At 41.7% G+C, this 26,549-nt stretch overlaps 1 protein-coding gene across 2 annotated transcripts in view; it reads right to left on the bottom strand.

Annotated features, from left to right (window-relative positions):
* Positions 1 to 886: 886 nt before the first annotated feature.
* Positions 887 to 26,549, bottom strand: part of fgf14 (fibroblast growth factor 14) — a 301,770-nt gene continuing 276,107 nt past the window's right edge. For both annotated transcript variants that reach the window (XM_029650224.2, XM_029650921.2), the window contains exons 4-5: positions 4,040 to 4,238; positions 887 to 1,911 (exon numbers count right to left, since the gene is read on the bottom strand). In XM_029650224.2, the coding sequence (XP_029506084.1) occupies positions 1,739 to 1,911; positions 4,040 to 4,238 (372 nt within the window). In that variant the 3' untranslated portion in view covers positions 887 to 1,738. The remainder of the gene's footprint in view (positions 1,912 to 4,039; positions 4,239 to 26,549) is intronic.

Below are 26,549 nucleotides of genomic sequence, written 5' to 3'. Positions count from 1 at the left end.
TGTGTTTGGTGGGTGAGACACCTTAGGCCCAGTTGTGACTGGATATATGTACTGGCATGCTGGGGATCAAGGTCTAAACAGGCACGTAATAGGCCAAGATGAGCGATACTGGACTCTTCATGCTGAGCTAGGAGAAAATCCTCTCGTAACATCTCAGAATATGTAGTATAATCTTTTTTTTTTTACAGTGAAAATGTTATAATATAAGCCATCTCTTGCATTGCTTCTGCAAGAAAAATAGAACACAATACTAACCTTGCCCATGCTTTAGTTTCCTCAACAAAATGGGGATGCAGCCAAACCTTGAGTAAATGTGAATGTAAAATGGCTGCCGCTGTTGGGCTTGAACCATTTAGTCTAAGCCACTAGCCTAGACCGTTATTCAGAGAAGTCAGCGAGTGAGGGACTGTGGCCTACAAGGCCTATAGATATTCCTAGAGCCCTTGCTCAGAAATAAGAATTTAAGAAAAATAGATTTCAGGTTCCTATTTCCCGACCGGATGAGGCAGAGCTCACCGCTGGTGGGATCGGATTGTGATATGTTTACACCTATACACCACTTGTTAAAGCATTCTCCAACACACACGCACATCTGTGTCTGTATGTGTGTGTGGGCTCCTCGCATTGATTGCAGTGGGGGTAATTAGCACTTCATCAGCTATGATTGTGTGAGCTGTCCTCCAGTCTTTCTTTATTGAGCTCTAAAAAAGCAACACACAGCCTGAGACTCTGACTCTCCCCTCGACGTAGATGCTGCGTGTGTGTGTGTGTGTGTGTGTGTGTGTGTGTGTGTGTGTGTGTGTGTGTGTGTGTGTGTGTGTGTGTGTGTGTGTGTGTGTGTGTGTGTGTGTGTGTGTGTGTGTGTGTGTGTGTGTGTGTGTGTGTGCCTGCGTGCATATCTGTAGTGCTTCCCTAACACCAGACTTCCTAAATGAGTCCCTGGAACCAAGCCACCGGTGGCATCTTATTTCTTGTGTGTGTATGTGTTGTGTATGGGAAGAAGAGTGTATTTCAGTGTCAATGCGTCTGTGTGTGTTGAGTATACATCGGCATGAATGCGTGTATTACAAAACCACACACTGCCCCTGCAAAATGTACTTTTTTCTAAGTTACTCAACAAAGAGAAAAATGTGAGAATAGAAAGAGAAAGAGACGGGAATATACTTGTAAAAAGTAGAAGATAGCAGTCCATTTTCTTTTTTACTATGTGTGTAAAGCATCTACCCCAGAACATAGCTGGTGCACTGTGGTATAGAAAATAGATCTTAATCACACACACTGTTGCAACAGGGCATATATGTAGAGGTGGTGGTCTTGGGTTACCGTCAGCAAGCAAGGTATCACATGTGGCCGTGAAACACACATCATTTTTACGGATTCCATTGTCAGAGTCACTCTTCCTTCTGTTTTGGGGGGTGGGGGCGGAGGCGACCACCCTTCTGCATCGATCCCCCATTGATGAGTTAAAGAGAAAGAAAGAAAGAGAGAGAGGAGAAGAAAGGAAGGAAGGAAGGACCGAGAGATTGCCTGGAACTAATCCACAGAAGAAAGAGGGTGCAGGTTTTGAGTCTGGTAGGGAAAATCCCTGACTCCATCATGTACGTCCCTCCCTCACTCCCTCCAGCCACACACACACACACACACACACACACACACACACACACACACACACACACACACACACACACACACACACACACACACACACACACACACACACACACCAGGTGACTTGTGGCTATGTGGGGGGCTTAGCAGCAGTAGCAGTAGTAGTAGTAGTAGTAGGCTTGCTGACTGGTTTGCCTCCATTCATCACTGGGGGGTCGGTTGTGCTTTTACTGGGAGGGACGGCTGTTTTGGGCGCTTTGGTCTCTCCTACATCATGCAACGATGGCTCTCTGTACATAGCAACTGTGAGGGAGAGAGATAATAAAGAGAAGGGAGGAGATAAGGAGGCAAGGAAGGGTGAGAGGGAAAAAGAGGAAGCGGGTAGAGAGAGAGATAGAGAGGGTAAGAAAATAGAGAGAAAAGAAGAAAGGGAGAGAATGGAGGAGAGGGGGAAGATTTAGTCAAATCCAGAGCAAAATAAGTCTTATTTCTCCTCTTTTCAGTCCAATACCTTGTAAAACTAACCACATGGCTCCTTTTTCACCAATGACTGCTAGCATGAATGATTTAATCAGTTTTAAGTCTTGTTGATGCAGAGGCTTCTATTTGTTTTTGGAAATCATTCCAGACCACACCAAAAGGGGCAAAAAGGGGGCGAAAAAAGACCAAAAAAGTGTCTAACACATTATTTAACCTGTGACTGCTGCCGTAGTTAAGTAAAGGTTCAATTTAAAAAAAAATATATATCTTCCTCTCCTTTCTACAGACCCCAGTCTGAATGTGGCCAAAAGCCTTTATGCAAAATGAGCAGTGGGAACCTCCCAAATGATCCTGCACTTTACGCTCCCTGCACTGCAGCTGTGTCACTGTCACGACAGTGCAGCACAGGTTCCTGGAGGCTTCCATGTTTAAATAATGGACACAAATCTGCCAGGGAGGGGAGGAGAGTGTAGACGCACCATAAAGCATCAACATTTCATGGCCGCAAAGACAGGGCTTGTCCCTTCCCCTCTGTGCTATATGCCAACCTGTGAATTATGGATGGGAATGAGAAATATAAATGATAAGTCAACGGGAAGATAACCATCCTTCAGTGTAGCCGTGGGTGGTTACTCGGGGTGGGATTAACAGTAAAGATAGACTTGTTCCCTCGAAAGACACTACCGTGACAGGGTCTAGGTGTGGGATGGTCATTCCGAGGGGTGTGGAGGATGCAATGTGCTATTGTGAACCTGCAGGCATGTGATGGCTTACATGTGAATGTCTTGTGTAAGATTCTGGTGATATATACATAAACCCTGCCTCATCGGTAGCCCATACATTTAATAAGTTTGACACCTCTGACATGAGGCATAAACTTGGTACCAACAATAAGTAGTAGGGTTGCAAAGGGAGGGTATATTACTGGAAACTTTTGAAGTTTACCAGCAAACTACCAGAATGTTTGTAACTTTCGCCTTTTTGGGGTACTTCGGATTATCACAGGTGTCTGTAATTATCTCTGGTCCTCTGTGTGACCTCATCACGTGTAAAATACACTGAGTGTGCGAAGCATTATGGACATGACATGCCATATAGGCATAGACTGACCAGGTAAATCCAGGTGAAAGCTATGATCCCTTATTGATGTCACTTCTTAAATCCATTTCAATCAGTGTAGATGAAGTTGAGGAGGTTAAAGAAGTTATTTGTTGTTGTTTTGAGACAATTGCGACACGGATTGTGTATGTGTGCCATTTAGAGTGTGAATGGGCAAAACAAAAGATCGAAGTGCCTTTGAACGGGCCAGGCGCACCGGTTTGTGTCAAGAACTGCAACACTGCTGGGTTTTTCACGCTCAACAGTTTCCAGCGTATATCAAGAACAGTCCTCCACTAAAAGGATATCTAGCCAACCTGACACAACACAACAGTTTATATTAAAAAAAATCGAATAAGATGATTTTAAAATAAGAAATAGAATGACAAAGCTATAAAACTTTATCCTAAATAAAAAATCCATTAACTTAGTGAATACCATTGTTGTTTAATATGAGGGTTTCAGCATGAAATATTATTTATATGTAATAATTCTATATATGAATGCATTTTTTGAAAATTCAAATATAAATTACCAAAGTTACCATAGATTGCCATAGATTACCTGTTAGTTACCAACATTACAGAAGTTACACTTTGGTAAATTACTAGCTTTCAGCCAGGAGGAAAGGTTCATATACAGCAGAAGGTACAAACATGTTTTGCAAAGGTTATCCTTGAAAGAAGTCTAGCAGATATAAATGCCCTACTTTTAAGTTCAATATATTGCCACTCATCACAAAACAACAAAAACTATATTTGCTGCTCTCTTGCTTATACTGCTCTAATGCCCCTGAAACAGTTATTTTCTAACGAAAAGAAAAAATCAAACTCAGAATGTGGTGTTGGCATACCTTCTAATGGCTTGGGCAGGAAGTGAGCAGCTGGTTTTGTTTTCTTCACTCGATTCCCCTTCATGGCTTGGCCCTCTTTGTTGAGCCCCAGGAACCAAGCTCTCCCTGACTCCTGTTGCCTGTACAGCATCGACGAGTAGATCACATAATAGTTCTCAAACACAGACTCTTTGAACTTGCATTCCGCCGTAAAGAGTTCCTGCAAAGACAGAAGACAGGTTAAGTATCATGTCTACGTGGCAGAGCCATGGCTAAGTGGTAATGATCCCCGCTCTCAATACATGTATAACTCCCCATCAGTGACCGGGTTCAATCCCATAGTTTACCCAGTAAACCAAAATTGGTTCTGTGAAAGTTGCCAGAACATTCATTACATTGTTCTCATAACGCAAAAACTGTCCAGTTGTGTTTATCATTATACAAAGTTTGTCTTGCAAGAACATTCCCAGAACACATTTAGTCTGTTCCTTACCTGGAAACCTCATGAGAATGTTTGGGGAATGTTCTGCGGTGGTTGTTACAGCTGTGCACAACATTTTAGTGAATGTTTGGAGAACATTCCAAGGATATTTAATTTAAAACATTTTCCCGAAAAGAAAAACATTTTTATCAAAAACATTATTTGAATGCTTTTGGGATGTTGTCCTAATGTTAGATAAAACAGTAACTAGAACTTAATGGGAATCTTAGCAAATTTGATGGGATTTTTCCCAGTTTGCTGGGTACCCTTCCAACGCTCTCTCCTCTCCACACCTGTATCCCCAATTGTAATTTATAATTTGTACAATAAATCTTTAAAAAGTCAAGTTCTTAAAAACATGATGTATCTTGTTCTTATAAGAAATATAATTTATGTTCCATTTGGGTCTTTAAGCATAGGTAAGGGTAACACCCTATTCCCTATGTTATTCACTACTATGTGGTTCACTATCACATATGGCTCTGGCAAGAGAAGTGTACTATATATTAAAGATGTCATTTGAAACACAAAGCCTTTGTGCAAAAAACAATGAAGCATATGAACATAATTAATGTTTGAACATGTAGCCATATCCAGAGGTCACAAAGACTAATTTTATGCAGCTCCTCTACACAATACGTTAAAAAAAGAAGCCACGTTCGGCAGGATTACCAACACAGACTGACGAGCTGAAATACTCAGAAGCCCTGAATGTGGCAGACCAATCCGAACTCCTCTTTCGGCATGTCCAGCCCTCTCATTATCTCAGCCAATCATGGCTAGTGGGAAGGTTGCCACTTTTTCTGTGGTTTAACCAACAAGGCTAGTAATTGAACAATTTGATTCGTATTTACAGATGCATACAAGTTTGTTATTAAGGCACATGAAAGTTCACATGTTCGAGAAGGCATTTCTGCCAAAAACGCATTTTGTTTAAACATTTTTTTTTTTACATTCAAACGGCTCTCCTATGAAGTCGTGACTTTCGACATACGACTAGTTTCCTGAATTGTGTAACAATTGTTTAGGAGCCCGTAAAACGGCAGCCATCTCCTCCGGTGCCATTCTACATTATATGCCTCAATTTGTTACACTAGCTGGATTATATCTGTGTGTATGCTGTGCTAGCAAACACCCACGAAAGTGTCATGAAAATACACTGGTTACATCTGTAATACTTTGTGCAAACAACCTTGTAGCTAATCCAAAGACCTCATCATCTTTCACACACCCCTTTTTGTCAATGACAAATGAACACCACATCTCCCTCCGCTTTACCCCCATTCATCTCATTAAACTGAAGAGAACATGAGGGTAATAAAGAGCTTTCCACATTATCTGCCCCACATCAGGGTTTTCATTGGGGTGTATTAATAAACGCCTGGTCATGCTTCAAGGAGTTCTGGTTGGAGAAGTTCACTTAAAGCCTATTCAGCACACCCCCACAAAGGCCCTGTTTGAATAATTCCAAAATGTACCCTCCCTCCCTCCCCCCATTCCTTAGAGTTTATTTATCGCTGACATGATTGGTCAATGTAAGAGACCCCACTACTAGCTTACACCTATCCAGCCAGAGCAGCAAATTATTTGAACGGGTCTGAGCCACAAAAAGAGACGCTCAAATCCCAATTTCTTTCCGACGTTTAATCTTCTTCCATGCTATTTCACCTTGCTAGGCATTTATGAGTGGGACTTGATGTAGTTAATAAATATTAGGTGGTCTTTCCACCGTTTAGGTGTTTGCTCATAACTCTCACAGCTTCACCCTGGGGATTATTTATGGGGTGAGTGTGTAGTTCCGACGACGCATCCCATCACCGAGTAATAGCAGGTTATTAGCACTGTGTTAAATTGCTCTTGTCAGGGCTTAACAACCAGTCGGGGCCGATGACGACGACTAAGTGACACTTTGGGGCTTATTAATGACTGGCTCAATCAGAGGAAATTGCATTAGGTAAGGCAGGCACAGGCTGGTAGCTGTATTTGGAGAGATTCCAGTCTCCTTAATTGAACACTCAGAGGGATTCCATTGACTGCATACAGACCCGAGGAACTTAACCAGCTCAGTTGGTCAGCGAGAGCTGCTAGTACCGCTAATGCTGTATATCCCTTGTGTCATGATTGTAACACTGAGGAATGGACAAAAGACTCATAGGCTGTGTTTACACTTCCATCCTACACTGTAAAAACCTATTTAGTTGTTTCAGCTAATTTTCCAAAGTCAATTCAACTGAAAAATAGTCGATTCAACTCAAAATGTTGACATAACATGATTTAGTCAACTAGTCAGAAAATGTTGAGAAGTTGACTCAATGAGTAATGTTGACCAGTGAATTATACAATACACGTTGACTAAACTATAATGAAATCTCTGAATGTCTCACGAGTGAATGCTAGAAACTACCAGTATGTGGGCTTCAATTTTGAAACAAACATCTTAGTTTCTCGAGTTCTCTGCGGTTTGATTCGGCGGTCATCTAAGCATTAATGTCAGCATCGGTATTGGAAACAGTTCGAATCAATATATGATTTTAATAGCCCTAGCTATCTAGCTAACTGTGTATTTTGAATTGCTAAGGCTAGCCAACTACCTAATGAGCACAAACTGCTTTTGTAATACAGTAAATATCCTAAAGTTAAGGCTATGTTACAAACTAATGTAACATTCAACCGTAAAATTAGTAACACATTTTGGGGTAACTGTAACCATAAATGTCTTCTTATGTGATCATATATACACGATAACATGCAAAGGTCGTCACACCTATGCTGTAATAATCTGTTAAGATTCTCGACCGGCATTGAAAACTTAACGAAGGCCCACAGGCACGAACGAGGATAGTTAAAACATGGGTCGGGACCGAACAATGTTCGCAGCCAGTAGCTTTTGAATGAATTTTGGCGTTTGATTTGGCATTGAAAGTTTGTGCTGCCGCACTGAAGTCAGCACAGCATTGTGTGCCACACAGGAGTTTCTGCAGCCCAAACTATCTTGCCAATCATATTGACGCAAATGGAATCACACAGTGGGTGGAATAACAGAGAGTGAAGCGCTTTTTCTCTGGATGGGCTTTCCACTGGTACTTATGTTAGTTAGACAACCTGAAAACGCATAGCCCAAGCAAGAGACTTCAGCTCCATCTTAACTCCTCCTCCACATTCACTGGATTGGTGGTTGAAAAGTGAAGAAGAGAACCTCCCCCGACAGTTTTTTTCCTTCTCGTCGAGACCAGTATGTAGGAGATCTAGTTTCAGGCGTTTATTTTAAGGCTGCTGCATTAGGTTCCCTCTAAAGTAGCACATAGATGCAATGCTCATTTCCTGTCACTTTTCCTTTACATTTTTGGGTGGTTATTGTGGCAACGGCAGGTCATGTGCAAAAAACACACTTTATGATGCCTGACAAATGCTAATATCAGTACTATGACTTGAATGGGATTCGTGCCACAAATGCTAAAACAGTATTTGGAAACAGTGCAAAGAAAATAAACCCAAAGCATGGATTGCTTTCATACCTTGTCCATAGACTGCTTACCAATGTGTCATGTTGTAATTTGGGTGAACTATCCCTTCAAGAGATTATGATCTAAGCAATCGGGGCTCGGAGGCATGTTTAATATGAAAAAAATACCCTCTGAATTACATGAGGCAAAATTCCATCCTCATTTGGCGACGTGCGTCCTCAGATTCATGGCGTGTCAGCAGTCTCCTTCCAAAGGACCTCTTATCATGTGCAAGATGTCAGAGAGGTAGTGCCTGCATCTTCCCGTTTCCAGGGGTATCGGGGGAAAGCACAGTCTTTAACATGCTGCACTGTACTGACAGGACAGATCAGCTACACAGCTTTTCAAAAATATAATGGATTGAGGTAGAAGTTAATTGGAGTGAGTATTGATTTAGGCCTAGATTCATTCCATATCTCTGAAGATCAGCACTATAGCACGATTTACATTTAAAGGCAATGTGGCCCCATTTGTGGAGACTGCATTTATGGTAAACGCTGCATTTGTTGGCTCAATCTGTAATTAGCTTTGAATTTCAATCACGCAATAGGGCTTATCTTCCACAATACGGATTGAATCAGCCCTTAATTTTGTTTAGTCAGGTAAATTGTTGAGAATGAACAGTCTTTTACAATACTGACCACTTTGCAATAGTGTGAGTAAAAGCTCCATGGCTTCATCCTATGCAGCCAAAGGATAAATCCACAGTGTCAAATAATATTTATCCTATAAGAGGTGGGATACCAATCGGAAGGAGCATAACAGTACGTATCTATATTAGTACGACAATATGAGAGTACCGTACCACACAACAAAACAACAGATCTGAATGCAAGAGGAAGCAGTGACTTTTGACTGTGCCATTCAACCAATAAGCACATTTGCAACAGGTGTTTCACATGCTCAACTGGCTCCAAGTGTCTCTTTTTTGGACCAGATCCCATACACTCCTCAAAACATGTCTTTTAAAACGGTGTTGACGCGTTGCTTTCAGAACCAAACTAATGTCTCGGAGCCGATTACAAAGCCAAATAGGTTTTTACCTTCACGGTTCCCAGAGTCACTTCAATTAGGTTAATTAATTACACATCTTCCTCGTCAGGTAAGGCTCGTTGTTGGTTGACTGGTCACTGTAATCAACGAGATGGCTTGTGAGGCCATGTTGAGCCGAGCGCTGATTACTTACACCGTACGATTCTTCAACCACCCGAGAGCGGCTGAACAAAGTCAGTGAGAAGGTTTCTTGGATGCAAATACATTCATATAACTAGGTTCCCAGATTTTTGAGTGACTTGGGGAGAGTGGGGGGAAAGACGTTTTCTTGGGTACAAACACTGTCAGTCACCGATAATCATAGTGGTTTGAAGATGACTCCGAGGCAGTCAAACGACTCCTCTTCGGGCGCTGATTGCATCTCAATCTCCAGCTTCAATAGAGCTTTTTAATGCTTCTCTGTTGTCTTCCGTTCATCACAGTCAGTTTTTTTTCAGATGATTGTATTGGGAAAGTGAACAAAGCCAAACAGACATACGTCCTCTTTTCTGTTTTTAAAACATGTTCATTAAATTCATGAGGGGATGCTTAAAAATCACAGTCTGAAACTAAGCCATCGTCACTCTCCTCATTTCTGATGCCTTCTTTGAATCTTGGATAGAAAATATTGATGCCCACTTCAGGCTGGCCATAATAACATTGTGTTCATAAATATGAAACGTCGGTGCCAAATTGCTTCGGAGAAGACCGACAAATTCACAAATTATGTTGAGGATAGAGACATAGAAATACAGCAATATATCATTTCATTGTTGTGGTATTTAATACACCAGTCAAGGTGTTGGCATGCACATCCATCTTGTTTTTCAGGTGAAGAGGTGTAAACGGCACGCCCTCCCAGTTTATTGCTTGCAGTGTGTGTGGTTGTGTCTGGTGAGTTTGGTCGATATCTGAGGGCGTAATAGAAAGCTCTACTAAATGTCACCTCCGCAACCTGTAAATGAGCCATGAGGTGATGAGTCTGTGTCAGGGGCTGTCTTGACTTTGAGCTGCAGCGTACAAACTTTATTAAGGAGAGACAACCTCTGGTCCACACTGTCAGCTTACTGGCTCCGTGCTTTCCTTGACAGGCCCTTCTCCTCTTCTCTCTTTTTTTCTTCTGTTTTCTATTTTTTTGTGGTGGGGGGCAGAACATGGCACATACCTTTGCACTCAGTTGCTATGGCAACAGAGAAGGGGTTTCTCCAGAATAGTGATATGCTCTTAAAGAAAAGGACTGGTGGTGGTCATTCACTATAACAACATAAATAGGAACATGATGGACCCACACTGGAGGCAAGTGAAACAGATTCGTTTTTTGGGGGTAAATGCATTAAATGTCTCCTGTGATCAACATATGACATATTCCCTTTCAAAACGTTAAAGATACAGATTATGGTTTGATACATTTAAAAATGTATTTCAAGGCAGGTGGGCTGTGGCAGTTTTTTTTAGGGGCAGCCAATGATGCCACAGATGAAACATTTGCTATTAATTATCTAAGGCCAATTAACAGCTCAAATACTGTTTGGCTAGTATTCTACAACTTCAGCAGGGAAAATACATGTACTCGACGGGGTACACTGTATGATGCTAGCTGAGATCCACCTGAATTTGAGATCATGTTTAGAAAGAGAAGGGTGACATTGGCAGAGAGTTATGAGGTCGGGGCACACCCCTCTACACCCGCGGCAAATCGAATCATTTCAGAGGCACACAACAGTTGATTTTTCTCCCCTCTCAATCCTCCTGCCTGCCTCTCCACATCAGTGACCCCCCGGCACCCTGATTCGCAGCGCTCTAAATGGGCAGCCATAATTGACCTTGGCCACAGACAGAGAGCCAGCACCGCTCAGACCAACATAATCACTCCACTCACCACAGAATGAATGAGAGAGAGAGGGGGGGGGGGGGAGTCATATATATAGAGAGAGAGAGTGAGAGAGAAAAATAGAGAGTTGGGAGAAAGAGTGAAAGAGAAAATGGGGAGATATAGAGAGGGAAAGAGAGAACCAGAAAGATAAATAAGCACGAAGAAAAAGGCTGTCCCCATACAGTAGGAGAACCAAATCAAATTGCATTTGTCACATCCTTCGTATGCAACTGGTGCAGACTAACAGTCAAATGCTAATTTACGGTTCCTTCCCAACAATGCAGAGAGAAAAATAGAAAGGTAATACAAAAAATAATAACTCAAGGAATAAATACACAATGAGTAACGATAACTTAGCTACAGTGACTTCAGAAAGTATTCACACCCCCCTCCTACATTTTGGTATGTTACAAAGTGGGATTAAAATGGATTTGATTATTATTTTTTCTACACAAAATACTTTGTCATGTCAAAGTGTGAGAAACATTTGAACAGTTTTATAATATATATATATACAGTATATAAAACGAAGGATGTTGGCAGAAAAAAATCTTTGACACTTCTCAGTTTTCTTAATGACATTCAAATCAGCATTGAAAACAAGGAGCAAGTTTACATATAGTTGAAGTCGGAAGTTTACATACACCTGAGCCAAATACACTCAGTTTTTCACAATTTCTGACATTTAATCCTAGTAAAAATTCCCTGTCTTAGGTCAGTTAGGATCACCACTTTATTTTAAGAATGTGAAATGTCAGAATAATAGTAGAGAGAATGATTTATTTCAGATTTTATTTCTTTCATCACATTCCCAGTGGGTCAGAAGTTTACATACACTCAATTAGTATTTGGTAGCATTGGCTTTAAATTGTTTAACTTGGGTCAAACTTTTCCGGTAGCCTTCCACAAGCTTCCACAAGTTGGGTGAGTTTTGGTCCATTCCTCCTGACAGAGCTGGTGTAACTGAGTCAGGTTTGTAGACCTCCTTGCTCGCACACGCTTTTTCAGTTCTGCCCAAAGATTTTCTATAGGATGAGGTCAGGGCTTTGTGATGGCCACTCCAATACCTTGACTTTGTTGTCCTTAAGCCATTTTGCCACAACTTTGGAAGTATGCTTGGGGTCATTGTCCATTTGGAAGACCCATTTGCGACCAAGCTTTAACTTCGACTGATGTCTTGAGATGTTGCTTTAATATATCCATGTAATTTTCCTACCTCATGATGCCATCTATTTTGTGAAGTGCACCAGACCCTCCTGCAGCAAAGCACCCCCACAACATGATGCTGCCACCCCTGTGCTTCACGGTTGGGATGGTGATCTTTGGTTTGCAAGCCTCCTCCTTTTTCCTCCAAACATAACGATGGTCATTATGGCCAAACAGTTCTATTTTTGTTTCATCAGACCAGAGGACATTTTTCCAAAAAGTACGATCTTTGTCCCCATGTGCAGTTGCAAACCGTATTTTATGGCGGTTTTGGAACAGTGGCTTCTTCCGTGCTGAATGCCTTTCAGGTTATGTCGATACAGGACTCGTTTTACTGTGGATTTTGGTACTTTGCTGTTGTTCTGGGATTGATTTGCACTTTTCGCACCAAAGTGTCTCCTTTCTGAGCTGTATGACGGCTGCGTGGTCCCATTGTGTTTATACTTGCGTACTATTGTTTGTACAGATGAACGTGGTACCTTCAGGTGTTCGGAAATTGCTCCCAAAGATGAACCAGACTTGTGGAGGTCTAAAATTTCTTTCTGAGGTCTTGGCTGATTTCTTTTGATTTTCCCATGATGTCAAGCAAAGAGGCACTGAGTTTGATGGTAGGCCTTGAAATACATCCACAGGTACACCTCCAATTGACTTGAATATTGTCAATTAGCCTATCAAAAGCTTCTACAGTCGTGGCATCATTTTCTGGAATTTTTTAACTTCTGACCCATTGGATTTGTGATAAAGTGAATTATAAGTGAAATAATCTGTGTGTAAACAATTGTTGGAAAATTTACTTGTGTCATGCACAAAGTAGAAGTCCTAACCGACTTGCCAAAACTGTAGTTTGTTAACAACAAATATTATGGCTGAACTCAAATGTGCTGGTTGATAAAATACCTGTATTTATGGGAAAGATGTTTGAAAAGGCTATTTTGTTCTTAAATTATATTGTAAATTGGAATGGTAGAGCTATGTCCTTCATGGAGTTATCAGAATTGTACGGAAAGGTCTGCTCAATCCAGGAGTTCAACCAATTGATTACAGCATTACCCCCAAAAATGGAGGAGGCAGGTGGCAGCGGGAGGAGGTAGGGAACTGGTCTGTCTGCCCAATATAAAGGATCAAAACTGGCAAAGGTATAAAAATAGCATAAATAAGACCGTATACAAGTTTCATTTGAGGACCAGGATGTTGACAACTGTGCCATACAGATTGCGAAATAGTTGGGAATAGATTTTTAATGTACCGATTCCATGGTACATGGTGTATGAGTTGATATATTAAACAACGCAAGATTCAAGACTTCGTGCTTTTCAGCTAAAATTATTATATAGAATTCTTGCCACCAACAAAATGGTGAATATTTGGGGCATAAAATCATCAAAGCTTTGCATATTTTGTTGTGAAGATACAGAATCAACAGACCATTTATTTTGGTATTGCCCTCAGGTAGCCTGTTTCTGGTCTCAGGTTCTGGAATGGCTGAAAATGCATAGCATTGATCGAAAATTGACCCTAGAAATAGTACTGTTAGGAATTCTGGAGAGAACGGGTCAGTCAATAACTAATATACTAATACTCTTAGTAAAATTATTTATCTTCAACTCACAATCTGTGGATTTGTACGCATGCATATACACACACTCTCATTCAAATAAACGCATACAAGAACACACACATACATGTAATAGTGCCAGACATGCACACAAATATATACAGTTGGCATTGCTGTTATGATTTGAGTTGTCCTTGATGTCCTTTGTTTAATTTAATGTATTTTTTTTGTGCATTGTTTTCTGTTTTCTCCTGTCTTTTTCTTTTTTTTCTCTTTAGTTCTTTTTTCTTGGTTGTTGGTGCATTGGGGGGATTCTTGGGGTGGGGAATGGAATGAATTGTATTTAAAAAATTATTCTTGGGGGGGGGGGTTGTGGAAGGGGTCTCAAATGGTTGAGGGACAGCTATTGGGGAACTGTGGGGGGGATCTTGGAGGGTTCGGGTTCACGTTTTTTTGGCCTGGTGGTAGATCTGTCAAAGTGCCCTTGAGCAGGACATTGTCCCTGGATGCTTGTGTGTGTGGCTCTGAATGGGAGTCTGTTGGATGACTGGTATGATGTAGTTGTTGAATGGGAGTCTGTTGGATGACTGGTATGATGTAGTTGTTGAATGGGAGTCTGTTGGATGACTGGTATGATGTAGTTGTTGAATGGGAGTCTGTTGGATGACTGGTATGATGTAGTTGTTGAATGGGAGTCTGTTGGATGACTGGTATGATGTAGTTGTTGAATGGGAGTCTGTTGGATGACTGGTATGATGTAGTTGTTGAATGGGAGTTTGTTGGATGACTGGTATGATGTAGTTGTTGGATGACTGGTATGATGTAGTTGTTGAATGGGAGTCTGTTGGATGACTGGTATGATGTAGTTGTTGAATGGGAGTCTGTTGGATGATTGGTATGATGTAGTTGTTGAATGGGAGTCTGTTGGATGACTGGTATGATGTAGTTGTTGAATGGGAGTCTGTTGGATGACTGGTATGATGTAGTTGTTGGATGACTGGTATGATGTAGTTGTTGGATGACTGGTATGATGTAGTTGTTGGATGACTGGTATGATGTAGTTGTTGGATGACTGGTATGATGTAGTTGTTGGATGACTGGTATGATGTAGTTGTTGGATGACTGGTATGATGTAGTTGTTGGATGACTGGTATGATGTAGTTGTTGGATGACTGGTATGATGTAGTTGTTGGATGACTGGTATGATGTAGTTGTTGGATGACTGGTATGATGTAGTTGTTGGATGACTGGTGTGATGTAGTTGTTGGATGACTGGTATGATGTAGTTGTTGGATGACTGGTATGATGTAGTTGTTGAGCGGCTTCACTGCAAGTATGTCGTACGTTTCAGATATTAAAGAAATAAAGGGTTGAATACTTATTGGCTCAAGACATTTCATTTGTAAAAAAATTCTAAGAACATAATTCCACTTTGACATTATGGAGTATTGTGTGTAAGCCGGTGACACAAAATCTAATTTTGAATAATCAATTTAAAATTCAGGCTATAACACAACAAAATGTGGAAAAAGTCAAGGGGTGTGAATACTTTCTGAAGGCACTATATATACATAGAGTACCAGTACTGAGTTGATGGGCAGGGGTACAAGGTAATTGTGGTAGATACTGTATGTACATGTAGGTAGGGGTAAAGTGACTAGGCAAAAGGATAGATAACAAACAGTAGCAGCAGCTATGTGAGTCAAAAAAGTTTGTGCAAAAAGGGTCAAATCAAATCAAAGATGTGCTGAATACAACAGGTGTAGGCCTTACAGTGAAATGCTGAATACAACAGGTGTAGGCCTTACAGTGAAATGCTGAATACAACAGGTGTAGGCCTTACAGTGAAATGCTGAATACAACAGGTGTAGGCCTTACAGTGAAATGCTTACTTACAGGCTCCAACCAATAGTGCAAAAAATGTATTAGGTGAACAATAGGTAGGTAAAGAAATAAAACAACAGTAAAAAGACAGGCTATATACAGTAGCTAGCCTATAAAAGTAGCGAGGCTACATACAGGCGCCGGTTAGTCAGGCTGATTGAGGTAGTATGTACATGTAGATATGGTTAAAGTGAAGCTCTTTTTTTGCCGTAAGATACGGTTGCAGAAACATTATGTACAAATTAAGTTAAAAATAATGCAAAAAAACCCACATAATAGCACAAAACTGCTGCCATTTCTTCCGGGGCCATTTTAGAAAACTATGCAGATAGTCCAGGCAGCTACTTGGTTAACTCTTTAGCTGCCTTATGGCTTGGGGGTAGAAGATGTTCAGGGTCTTTTTGGTTCCAGACTTGGTGCATTGGTACCACTTGCCAAGCGGTAGCAGAGAGAACAGTCCATGACTGTTTTGGTTCCTGGTAAAAACCCTTTATGGGTTACATGTAGAACCCTCTGTAGAAAGGGTTCTACATAGAAACCAAAAGGGTTCTACCAGGAACCAAAAAGGGTTCCTCAAAGGGTTCTCTTATGGGGACAGCTGGTGTAGGGTAAGTGTAGGGGAGAGGGGACCGGTAGAAGGAATGGACCAGCATTAATATGCAGAGCGTTCGCTCACTACCACAGAGAGAGAGGAAACGAAGAAATGGTTTATTAATGCTGCCAGCATAAAGCCTATTAATCCATGGAAAAAGGTCATCTTCCAAAACGCTGGGCTGCATTTGCAACGCCAACCTGTTCTCATACGTTTAAAAGTCGTGTCAATGGTGGGTGCAGATAAAGGGGCTTCACTGAACCTGACTGATTACCGAGGAGAGGAGAGGAGACGGGGCATAAACGTAAAGAGACACCAGAGAATGAGTTGAAATGAGGGCAAGGATATGTGAAGACTGCATGAAAATGGTATGTATTAATGAAATGTATACTGTATGTATAGTGAGAGTGTGTGTGTGTGTGTGTGTGTGTGTGTGTGTGTGTGTGTGTGTGTGTGTGCATGCGTATATGATTGTGTGTGCTAGTTCCAGAGCATGTGAGCTGAGTTGAGCTCTTGGAACAGTGTACAAGCTCCGGTGCTCCATGTCCTTTCCAACTGCTCCGCTAAAACCCCACTGCACTCACAGGAAAAATAAACTTCAAATTAGCTCCACATCTTAACCAACACCCATCTATTGTTGTGAATACCTGGACCTCCCATTTGGTTTTGAAGTATTGAAACCAAACCATATGGATTTTAACACCATTTCAAATAGGCTACATGTCATATTAAACAGCATTTAACACTCAATTATTATTATTTTTTTTAATTTCACCTTTATTTAACCAGGTAGGCTAGTTGAGAACAAGTTCTCATTTGCAACTGAGACCTGGCCAAGATAAAGCATAGCAGTGTGAACAGACAACACAGAGTTACACATGGAGTAAACAATTAACAAGTCAATAACACAGTAGAAAAAAAAGGGGAGTCTATATACATTGTGTGCAAAAGGCATGAGGAGGTAGGCGAATAATTACAATTTTGCAGATTAACACTGGAGTGATAAATGATCAGATGGACATGTACAGGTAGAGATATTGGTGTGCAAAAGAGCAGAAAAGTAAATAAATAAAAACAGTATGGGGATGAGGTAGGTGAAAATGGGTGGGCTATTTACCAATAGACTATGTACAGCTGCAGCGATCGGTTAGCTGCTCAGATAGCAGATGTTTGAAGTTGGTGAGGGAGTCTCCAACTTCAGCGATTTTTGCAATTCGTTCCAGTCACAGGCAGCAGAGTACTGGAACGAAAGGCGGCCAAATGAGGTGTTGGCTTTAGGGATGATCAGTGAGATACACCTGCTGGAGCGCGTGCTACGGATGGGTGTTGCCATCATGACCAGTGAACTGAGATAAGGCGGAGCTTTACCTAGCATGGACTTGTAGATGACCTGGAGCCAGTGGGTCTGGCAACGAATAGGTAGCGATTGCCAGCCGACTAGAGCATACAAGTCGCAGTGGTGGGTGGTATAAGGTGCTTTAGTGACAAAACGGATGGCACTGTGATAAACTGCATCCAGTTTGCTGAGTAGAGCGTTGGAAGCAATTTTGTAGATGACATCGCCAAAGTCGAGGATCGGTAGGATAGTCAGTTTTACTAGGGTAAGTTTGGCGGCGTGAGTGAAGGAGGCTTTGTTGCGGAATAGAAAGCCGACTCTTGATTTGATTTTCGATTGGAGATGTTTGATATGAGTCTGGAAGGAGAGTTTACAGTCTAGCCAGACACCTAGGTACTTATAGATGTCCACATATTCAAGGTCGGAACCATCCAGGGTGGTGATGCTGGTCAGGCGTGCGGGTGCAGGCAGCGAACGGTTGAAAAGCATGCATTTGGTTTTACTAGCGTTTAAGAGCAGTTGGAGGCCACGGAAGGAGTGTTGTATGGCATTGAAGCTCGTTTGGAGGTTAGATAGCACAGTGTCCAAGGACGGGCCGGAAGTATATAGAATGGTGTCGTCTGTGTAGAGGTGGATCAGGGAATCACCCGCAGCAAGAGCAACATCATTGATATATACAGAGAAAAGAGTCGGCCCGAGGATTGAACCCTGTGGCACCCCCATAGAGACTGCCAGAGGACCGGACAGCATGCCCTCCGATTTGACACACTGAACTCTGTCTGCAAAGTAATTGGTGAACCAGGCAAGGCAGTCATCCGAAAAACCGAGGCTACTGAGTCTGCCGATAAGAATATGGTGATTGACAGAGTCGAAAGCCTTGGCAAGGTCGATGAAGACGGCTGCACAGTACTGTCTTTTATCGATGGCGGTTATGATATCGTTTAGTACCTTAGCGTGGCTGAGGTGAGCGTGGCTGAGGTGCACCGAGATGGTCAGTGACCTGTTTGCGCTTTAAATGAGGCGCTAGGTCTGTAACACCCTTGTGGATGACGCTAAACACCCGATATGAAAGAGGTTGTGGATGACGCGGATAGTTTCAAAAAACACCCTGATTTGTGGCAGGTTTTTTTGAGCGTTAAACACAGGGAGCCTTGTAGATGACACTAAACACCCTTGTGGCTGACACAATAAGCTGGTAGGGATAGAATAATCACCATTGTGGATGGCGCTTAGAATTAAAACACCCTTATTGGCTGACGCATTTTTATAAACACACTTGTGGATGACGCTAAACACCCTTGTGGATTACGCTAAATACCCTTGTGGATGACGCTAAACACCCTTGTGGATGACGCTAAACACCCTTGTGGATGACGCTAAACACCATTGTGGATGACGCTAAACACCCTTGTGGTTGACGCTAAACACACTTGTGGATGACACTAAACACCTTGTGGATTACGCTAAATACCCTTGTGGATGACGCTAAACACCCTTGTGGATGACGCTAAACACCCTTGTGGATGACGCTAAACACCCTTGTGGCTGACGCTAAACACCCTTGTGGATGACGCTAAAAACCCTTGTGGATGACGCTAAACACCCTTGTGGATGACGCTAAACACCCTTGTGGATGACGCTAAACACCCTTGTGGCTGACGCTAAACACCCTTGTGGTGGCTGATGCTAAACACCCTTGTGGATGACGCTAAACACCCTTGTGGTGGATGATGCTAAACACCCTTGTGGATGATGCTAAACACGCTTGTGGATGATGCTAAACACCCTTGTGGATGACGCTAAACACCCTTGTGGATGACGCTAAACACCCTTGTGGTGGATGATGCTAAACACCCTTGTGGATGATGCTAAACACGCTTGTGGATGATGCTAAACACCCTTGTGGATGATGCTAAACACCCTTGTGGATGACGCTAAACACCCTTGTGGCTACTCTTGCTAATCTGGACAGAGGTGCAAAATTGTTTTTAAATGTTTCTTTAGGTAGGCCTAAAGGTATTGAGGCAAAATAATGTGGGAATATGACAGGCCTATTGGGACAAAATCAGTTATAGCCTATTGTATATATCATAGAACAAAAATGAACAAAACATACAAGACACCTAATTTGTAGTTTATAAATACTTTGCTACTGTAAAAGTTAGCTTTCGTCCGTCTCCTCGCCCCGACCCAGGGACCCTCTGCACACATCAACAACAGCCACCCTCGAAGCATCGTTACCCATCGCGCGACAAAAGCCGCGGACCTTGCAGAGCAAGAGGAACAACTACTTCAAAGTCTCAGAGCGAGTGATGTCACCCGATTGAAACGCTATTAGCGCGCACCACCGCTAACTAACCTAGCCGTTTCACTTCAGTTACACTGCAATGACACACTTAGTTATCTACCCACCTCATTCCTCTCTGTTAGCATGTGCAGGTAGTAAGTACAACATCATGCATTCAGGATAGGTGTCTTTTCAGATTCCACAATGATTCTTCAGTTGTGGAAACAACATCAACATCAACTTCAACCTCCTTCGATGTTCTGTCCCATACATGTTGTACCCTACAGCGGCCTCAGCAACCGCTCAAGAATTAAGTGTCTAGATAGTTATTATTCTATTTATTATTATTGAAGAGAATGATATAGCTTGTATAATGCTGTTAGGTAGCTAACTAGCTAGCTAGCTACTAGCTTTGACAGCAACTAGGATAACTAGCTACTGACTTGACGTTTACATTTCCATAGTAGCTACCTGTATATAATAAAGTAAATGTCCAAATTTGACATTTTAGTCATTTAGCAGACTTAATTAACCATTTTTGTTCTGCTCCCCCATGGGAATCAAACCCAACACCCGAGTGTTGCGAGCACTGCGCTCTACCAACTGGACCACTCTTAAAGGGAAACTAAACTTTGCCTCCTGCGACAATGTTCCAGCATACACTTTTCCCCTACCTCTGGGATTCAGCTAGCTGGTAGGTAGCTACCTAGGGAAATAGTGTATGCTCGCCGCGTTTCCCAAACTAGGGGTCGCATGTGGGGTCGCCTGATTTGCGACAGAATCTCGGAATAAAATAAAAAAAATATTGCTTAGTTCATAGAACGACTGTTACGCGAGGAACCTCCGATCTGTTTTTCTCCTGCAAATGTCGCTCTAACCAATCTGTTTCCCTTTACGATGCCACAAGCTTCGCAGGACTCGTGAGAACAGAGTGGACAGGACTAGACACAGTCAAACTGGGGGGAAAAGCACCAGATAATGTTAAAGTAATGATGATGTTTTTTTTCGACACAGAAGAGCAGACACAATTATTGCCTGGTGATCTTACCAATACCTTTCTGAGTCATGTCAGTCATTTCAAACCATACTTAATATGGTCACTGTCAAAGTACTGTCAGACTGATTTGTAATAGACTGTCATAGCTCCGAATAAAAAAGTAAACATTAGCTTTTGATTAGGTTACCAAAAACATTTGTTACGGCACCTTCCCTGTCAGGGGATGAAATGATAGTTGAGTAGCTGTGTATAGCAATGTCAGTACTCGAGAGAATTGGTGAGTACAGTGTAGATAAAACCACAACTTTTATTATAACCTTGTTTGCTTATTATTTATATTTGTATTATGTTATGTAAATAACTGCCAAGGTAATTTATAAAGAATGACAACAACCTTGCATTGCAGCATTGTTTATGTACTTTCAACAACAGACACCATTCCAAAATGTACTTCAAGAGTGTTTAGTCAAAAACATTTGCTGAAGATTATACCATGGGCCTCTGCGTCTCAGAGGCCTAACACAGTAAGTAATACTGACTGTGTCAGGTCTCTGAGACGCAGAGGCCTGTAGTCTGCCCTGTAGTTAATCATGCCGTTCTGCTATGAATAGATGTCGAGGCAGATGGGGTATAGTCCAGGATGGTCTGCCATGCTGTTCTGGGACCTGTCTGCATCTTCTGGTGACCTACCTCTAATTTTTCATTTTTAATTTATTTAAAAAAAGGCACATGGTATTCAACCTGTCAGTTGGAGCTGGAATGGGACCCTGAAAGTGAGGAAACTTACACAGGTGTGTAGGCTACTATGTTTTGTCATAAAAAATACATCTTTCATCTTAATTTGCTATATCATCATTAATAATATCAAATAATAATTTTATCCCCTGACAGGGAAGGTGGACATTCACGTAACAAATTACAACAATGATATATCGAATAAGGGGGTGGGCTCTAGACCATCCGATCAGCTAATCAGGGCTGGGTATGTAAATATCTTCACATTTGTATCCTAATGCCCACACGATCAGACTGAGCATTTCAATGGCCAAAGGAGGCTCAGGGAAATACAAATATATGTTGGAGTTATTTTCCTAAATAAACACACACAGTGATTTATTAGACATACGGTGATTTAAAATGAAAAAGACTGCATGGGGGTTTAAAGCATTTTGCAGTCAGATGAACGGACGAAGCAAATTGTTTCAAAGGTAAACTGCAGTCCCAGTCTAGTCCAGTGTGTGTATTTAAGTGTGTGTGTGTGTGTGTGTGCATGCTTTCATGCGTGCGTGTGTACGTGCATGTGTGTGATATTCGGTCCATCCCCTGGCCACTCTCCAGTCCTATCAAGCCCACAGGTGGCTGACCCAATCACAGAGTGATTATCAAGTAATACATTTCTTGACTTGGCAAAAGCTGTTATTTTGACAGCCAATATCCACTAATCCTTGGATCTGGAGCCAGCTGGAGAACACTGGATGATTCCAAGCACATTCCAAGTCCCGTTCCAAACCCGTTCTAACGCCATTCTAGCTAGACCATAACTTATCAAATCCTCCTATGGTAACACTATTTGAGTAGGAGTGTTTTTAAACCATTATCAAATAGCCTTAATTATCTGACTTGATTGTAAATCACAAGATATATTACGTCCGTTTATTTATTTGACAGAACACTTGTATATATAAACTGTAATCATATTAATCATGAAGAACTAGTTTAATTTAAGTAGTTTATAAGTGTCACTGGACCTAGACGAGGCAGACCACAACTATTGATCAGGACATCAACATGGTATTACCCTTCGATGAAGAATCCCCAGTACAATTCTTATGTGAAAAGTTTCACTCTTCTCTATTTGAAGTGCTAACATGGCAGCCTTCATAAACAAACATGTTTCTAACAAGGCTAATGATGTCTGTAACATAGTTCTGTCTAGAAACCTTGAGAAGTTCTTTGAAGCTGAAGCTGGGGAAATTGTCTGAATATTACAGCAGAATATGTTTATTCAGACAAAGGTGACAATTTGAGGGGAGAGGGAATTATTTTGGATATAAAAAAAAAAACCCTCGTCATCTTTTATCTGAATAAGATAATGAGTGAGAAAGACGAATAGCACTGCAGCAAAGGGAGACATCAGCTTCACTTCCTTGAGAGTAGTCAAAACGACAGTAAAACTTGACACTACTGAAAACTAGTGTTCTAAGAGTATTGTGGATGATAAAGCAGTGTCCTGATTATCTTTGGCTGAAAGTGCAAAAGGGTCACATACACTGAGTGTACGTGCTCTTTCCATGACAGGTGAATCCAGGTGACTCGAGCTGAAAGCTATGATCCCTTATTGATGTCACCTGTTAAATCCACTTCAATCAGTGTAGATGAAGGAGAGGAAACAGGTTAAAGAAGGATTTTTAATTTTTTTTAAAACTTTGGGACAATTGAGACATGTATTGTGTATGTGTGCTACGTATGTGTGCCATCAGAGGGTGAATGGGCAGACAAAAGATTTACAGTAAGTGCGTTTGAACGAGGTATGGTAGTAGGTGCCAGGTGCCACGTTGTGAGTGTGTCAAGAACTGCAACACTGCTGGGTTTTTCACGCTCAACAGTTACCCAGGTGTATCAAGAATCGTCCACCACCGAAAGGACATCCAGACAACTTGACATAACTGTTGGAAGAATTGGAGTCAACATGGGCCAGCATCCCTTTGGAATGCTTTTGACACCTTGTAAAGTTCATGTACCGATGAATTGAGGCTGTTCTGAGGACAAAAGGGTATGCAATGCAATATTAGTATATTCATGTTTTGTACACTCAGTGTACAGTATATTTGTTTCTACTAACACTCACCCATTTATATCTGTCTGCTCTCTCTCTCTCTCCCTCTCTCTCTTTCGCTCTCTCTTGCTCTCTCTCTCCCTCGCCCCTCTCTCTCTCTCTCTCTCTCTCTCTCCCTCTCCCTGTCTCTCTGTCTCTCTCTCTCCCACTCCCTATCTCTCTGTCTGTCTCTCTCTCTCTTTCGCTCTCTCTTGCTCTCTCTCTCCCTCGCTCTCTCTCTCTCCCCCTCTCTCTCTCTCTCCCGCTCCCTGTCTCTCTCTCTCCCTCTCTCCCACTCCATATCTCTCTGTCTGTCTCTCTCTCTCTCTCTTTCGCTCTCTCTTGCTCTCTCTCTCCCTCGCTCTCTCTCTCTCCCCCTCTCTCTCTCCTGCTCCCTGTCTCTCTCTCTCTCTCTCTCCCTCTCTCCCACTCCCTATCTCTCTGTCTGTCTGCTCTCTCTCTCTCCCTCTCTCTCTTTCGCTCTCTCTTGCTCTCTCTCTCCCTCGCTCCCCCCCCCCCTCTCTCTCTCCCACTCCCTATCTCTCTGTCTGTCTCTCTCTCTCTCTCTTTCGCTCTCTCTCTCTCTCTGTCTCTCTCTCTCTCTGTCTCTCTCTCTCTCTCTCTCACTCTCACTCTCTCACTCTCTCTCTATCACTCTCTCTTTCTCTCACTGTAATTGTTAGGGTCAAATTTGTCTCCGTTCTTCAAGATTCGGGTTATGAGTCCTTGATTCCAGATGTCAGGGAAATAACCTACACTCAGGATCAAATTTAACAGTTTTAATATAGCCAATTGAAATTTTGCACTAGTGAGTTTGAGCATCTCATTTAGGATGCCTTCAGGTCCGACATGCCTTTTTAAATTTGAGAGCCTGAAGTTTCTTATAGAGCTCCTGGTCAGTAATTGGGGAGTCCAGTGGATTTTGATTGTCCTTTATAGATTTTCTATGTTCTGCGTTTGTGTCAATTTGAACAGTGTTGTAGAGTGTTTTAAAATGGGTTGTCCATATGTCACCATTTTGTATCGCTAATGCCTCGTTTAGATTTTTTTAGTTTTTTCCAATTTTGCCAGAAGTTGTGTGTGTTTATGGACTCCTCAATTAGTGTCAGCTGCTTGCTGTTGTACTGTGTTTTTTTGGTTCTGAGTGTACGTTTATAGAGTTTTAAAGTCTCACAGTAATGAAGGCGTAATTCACCATTATTTGGGTCTCTGTGCTTTTGGTTGGATAGTGTTCTAAGTTTATTCCTTATAATTTTACAATCTGCATCAAAACAGTTGTCATCTGTGGTCTTTTTTTATTTGTTTTTTTATCAATTTCAATTGTGCTTCTTTTGCCGTTTGCCTGAATATATAGTTGATGTTTTGTACTGCCAGATTGATGCCTTCTTTACTGTGAGTGAATGTGGTATCCAGAAAGTCTCTCTCTCTCTCTCTCTCTCTCTCTCTCTCTCTCTCGTCCATCATGGAGGATATCTATTTTTGAGAGTGGATGAAAAAAGTACTGATGCTTTTAAAGTGCTTGGCGATCTGAAGCACTTAAGCTTTCAATATAGCATCCCGAGGGCACTGACCTTTGAAATGTTTCGATTTTTAACATCATCCTCAAACTACATACACACACACACACACACACACACACACACACACACACACACACACACACACACACACACACACACACATACACACACATACACATGCTCAGTCTCAAGTATTTCCCCTCTCAACCAAATACAGACTGAGTTTAGATTTCAATTGATGTACTATGATACCATTCTAATTATGTAGCTCTCCCCCCTAACATTCTCTTGATTTTGTATTATACCCTCAATGCTGTGCACCACATTCAGTTGCTCTCTCATTCTATCTCCTTAACTTCCACCTCACTGCACTTCCACTCACACAAACAGACACTTCACTGCAGCTCCAGAGCAACCAGAGAGAAAAAACAGTAGAGTCTCCTGAGCAAAAGACATAGCAATCTCAATGGGACGAACCAGGCCAAATACACTTTGAATTTACCATACAAATACGCAGTCGAAGGTGCAATTTCATCAAGAGAGTTTTACAGTCCCAATTCAATTCATGGAAATTCATTTAAATTGTTTCTGATAACTGCATGCTCTAGTTTAGTGCATGATCTCTTTACTAGAACTTGATCAGTCAAAACCAAATGGAGAAAAGGCTAACCAAGTCAATTATGAATTTGATTGTGCAGCATCTGTACATTACAACGGATTCCACATATTTCTTCCCTTGTTTAATTTCTTTCTTTCATTTGAATTGTATTTTCTTTTCTTATTCCAGTGTCTAGTTGTGGATGACACAGCTGATTGAGGACATGGCTAATTAATGATTCAGCAGAGAGGAACAGAGACACGTCTCAGTCATTTAGCAGACACTCTTAACCAGAGTGACTTTCAGGAGCAACTAGGGTTAAGTGCCTTGCTCAAGGGCACATCAACAGCTTGTTCACTTAGTTAGCTTGGGGATTCAAACCAGCAACCTTTCGGTTACTGGCACAACACCCTTAACCACTACCCTCTCCACCAGGTTTACATTTCAAAGGCCAAAGGTCAATTGAAGTCGCCACACAGCTGGACAACAACACTGAGGGATGGGGAAACCATAACTGATTTAGGGTTCTCAAAGAAAATAGTCCTGCACTGGGATTCTGATGTATTCACACTAGCTTTGCCTCAATTGGCTTGCTAGTATTGTTTTTGAAAGCAAACTCTACAAGTGATGCATATTGTCACTAGACAGCACTCGGATGGCCACAGAAAATGTGACATACAGAAATCTAGGTCTAATGGTTAACTTTTCTAGTCGGTTTGTCGAAAGTAGACTGAACATGCTCATTAGGCACTCTGTTTCTTTTCATGTTCACAATGACCCTCATTATATGAAAACATACTGGATCCTTAATGGTCTGCACACTGTTATTCTAGCCACACACACTGTTTTGTA

Source organism: Oncorhynchus nerka, linkage group LG1, assembly GCF_034236695.1.
Source record: "Oncorhynchus nerka isolate Pitt River linkage group LG1, Oner_Uvic_2.0, whole genome shotgun sequence".
Taxonomy (NCBI): domain Eukaryota; kingdom Metazoa; phylum Chordata; class Actinopteri; order Salmoniformes; family Salmonidae; genus Oncorhynchus; species Oncorhynchus nerka.
The sequence above is the reverse complement of the archived record's forward strand: the minus strand, read 5'-3'. Positions and strand labels throughout refer to the sequence as shown.